This window comes from Egretta garzetta, unplaced genomic scaffold (assembly GCF_000687185.1).
Source record: "Egretta garzetta isolate BGI_Z169 unplaced genomic scaffold, ASM68718v1 scaffold287, whole genome shotgun sequence".
In the NCBI taxonomy this organism is placed as follows: Eukaryota; Metazoa; Chordata; class Aves; order Pelecaniformes; family Ardeidae; genus Egretta; species Egretta garzetta.
This window is the reverse complement of record NW_009260435.1, coordinates 242,584-245,005: the sequence shown is the minus strand read 5'-3', so window position 1 is coordinate 245,005 and position 2,422 is coordinate 242,584. Positions and strand designations below refer to the sequence as shown.

General features: G+C 44.2%; 1 protein-coding gene across 10 annotated transcripts in view; it reads right to left on the bottom strand.

The window, feature by feature from the left end:
- ZNF592 (zinc finger protein 592) overlaps positions 1-2,422 on the bottom strand; it is a 44,349-nt gene that overhangs the window by 7,878 nt on the left and 34,049 nt on the right. For 9 of the 10 annotated variants that reach the window (XM_035899405.1, XM_035899407.1, XM_035899403.1 and 6 more), the window contains one exon: positions 914-1,192. In XM_035899405.1, coding sequence (XP_035755298.1) covers positions 914-1,192 — 279 coding nt within the window. Of the gene's footprint in view, positions 1-883; positions 1,193-2,422 lie in introns of all 10 variants that reach the window. The other variant, XM_035899410.1, reaches the window with a different exon arrangement.

Sequence of the window (2,422 nt, the reverse complement as noted above, 5' to 3'; positions counted from 1 at the left end):
GTACTAGCCTCCTCCTTTACCTACAGTCCCTCATGTAACCTGCATGCATTCCATTTACAATCTTCTTAGACTTGTTTAATGAATACATATATGTATTGAACTTAAATATTTGGCAAATTTCCTGCTTCTGTAGCATTCAAATGGGAAAATCCAGCATTCTCACCCTGCCCCCATCTTCTTCTCTTGATACTTGTCAAATGGGCAGCCTAGCACTCCCCAAGTCAAGCTAGAAGGAATCAAAGACTATGATCCAGATTTCCACTGCCTCTGCTCATGGGACTCGAGGAGGGTGACTCAGTTTACCAAACAAGAAGTCCTGATGCCAGAGTACTAAGAAATCTGGCTGCACACAACATCTTGGCCTATGTTCTGCCAGTGAGCAAGGACTAGCTTGACAGAAGTAGGTCAAGGCAACACAAGGCTTAAGCTGGATGAAACCAACAAAACTGAGGTTTACCATGAGCTCTGCACACTGCATGAGCCTGTTAGGCTTCCCCAGTTAGATGCAGTGATATCTACCAACCAATCCAACATCATGTAGGGCAACTGTATGTCATTCTGTAACTTTGAGTGTAGTTAGTTTAGATCAGACTGTTGAACCAGCAACTGGAGAAGACACGATCTCCCATCCACTCACCCAAATGAGCCGAAGAGGAAGCCTGACATTAGATGCAGTGGAGGAAGGAACAAGCAAAGAGGATGAGGTACACAGGTTGCAGAGTGCACGATCAATGACAGAAAGCATGCTTATAACACACTACATAATCTTTTTTTGCTCTGGCCCTGAGTTTACTCCTCAGTGAGCTGGCAAACAGATTCTCCGTTTCTTTTTGCCCCGAATATTAATGATTATCAGACCCTTTTGCTAAAAATATCTTGTTACCTAGTTGAAGTGTTTCATCTGAGTCCTTACCCTCCCGTGACTTCTCTTCATGTGGGACACATAGGTTTCCCGATCAGGGATCCACTGTGAACATTCTTTGCAAGTCCAACCAGTTCTTCTCAGTCTGGACTTGGATTCGGGATTGTGTCCTTCCATCCTCATGTCCTTCCTTGGCAGAGGGGAGTGGGAAGTCCCATTGGCTATCGACAGCTCCTTTGGTGCGTTATGAACCTGGTTCCTTGATGCCTTCTCAGACTTCTGTCGAAAGTTTGAGAGCTCCTCAGGATTTTGGGGGACTCCGTGAACACCCTGGATAACAATAATAATCATAGAATAGAATCATAGAATCATTAAACTTGAAGAAGACCTCTAAGATCATCAAGTCCAGCTGTCGACCCACTTATATGTAATTCATATTATATGCCTTTATTTATAAAGAAATAACATTTATTATTTAAATAAATAATTTAAGCTCCCACCCCCCAAAACAGTGTGTGGATATCTCGCTCCTGCGTGTCTTCCCATTTCCCCTTGAAGCCAGCTCTGTTGTTTTCCCCAGCAAGATATTTTCCCAAGGAACATGAAGGCTCTATTTATGTTTCTTGTGTGACCACAGCAGTTCCTTGGTGCTGCCTGTTCAACGTTTTGGATGAGCTCTGAGAACTCTGGTTAAACAGGGAAGATGTAATGGAAGAGAAATGTTAATTGTCATTATTTCAAGAGCCTAAGCTCTAAACACACATTGCTTTGGTAAGATCTGAATGAAATGTTTGCTATTATTGTGGGGGGCTCCAAAGCTGCTTCATCTTTGCTCAAGGGACGGGAAGAGACAACCCCTCATTTTGTCCAGCCCTGCTCTCCTCAATTCCACAGTGCATATTGCTATTTACATTTTAACAGCTCAAAACTTTGCTCTTGACAAATAAAAGCAAGCATAAAGCCAGAAACCAGCCTTTTAAGGAATATGCCTCCAGGCTCTTTGGTTGTTCCACAGGCCAAAATCCAAAGTCCTCCCAAAAGTTATTTTAACAAAGAAAATTGAACGTAAGGAGAATAACCCAGAAATGAATAGCAAAAGCAAATAAAATACCAACATACCAAAGAAACCTCCAGAAACCCCTAGGAACAACAACAGTTCATCCACACAAAAGGATAGTTTAGAGATTTAATTGTGCACAGTAATCAATAATGGGTAAAGTTTCAACACACGAAGGCCCCAGGCCTTTGGAAGCCTTTCTGTGGGTTGGACACCAAACAAACTTCAAAACACAGGGTCTCGTCTGAGCTGCCTGTGTGCTTTGCACCTGATCCAGCTGATGTCCGCAGCGGCTCCTTCCCGCAACGGCCGGGCAATGGCAGCTGTGCTCTGCAACACTGCCAGCTATTTAGGGTAACACCAACACCTCACCTTTCTCCCCCTCTGGAAATCTCAAGAGTGATTTACGAGCAAGGAGTAGACTAGTACCCATCCCTCCGATCTGATAATCCTCCCGTTATTACACCACTGGGGGGCGGGGGTGGGGGGGGAGGGGGAAGGAG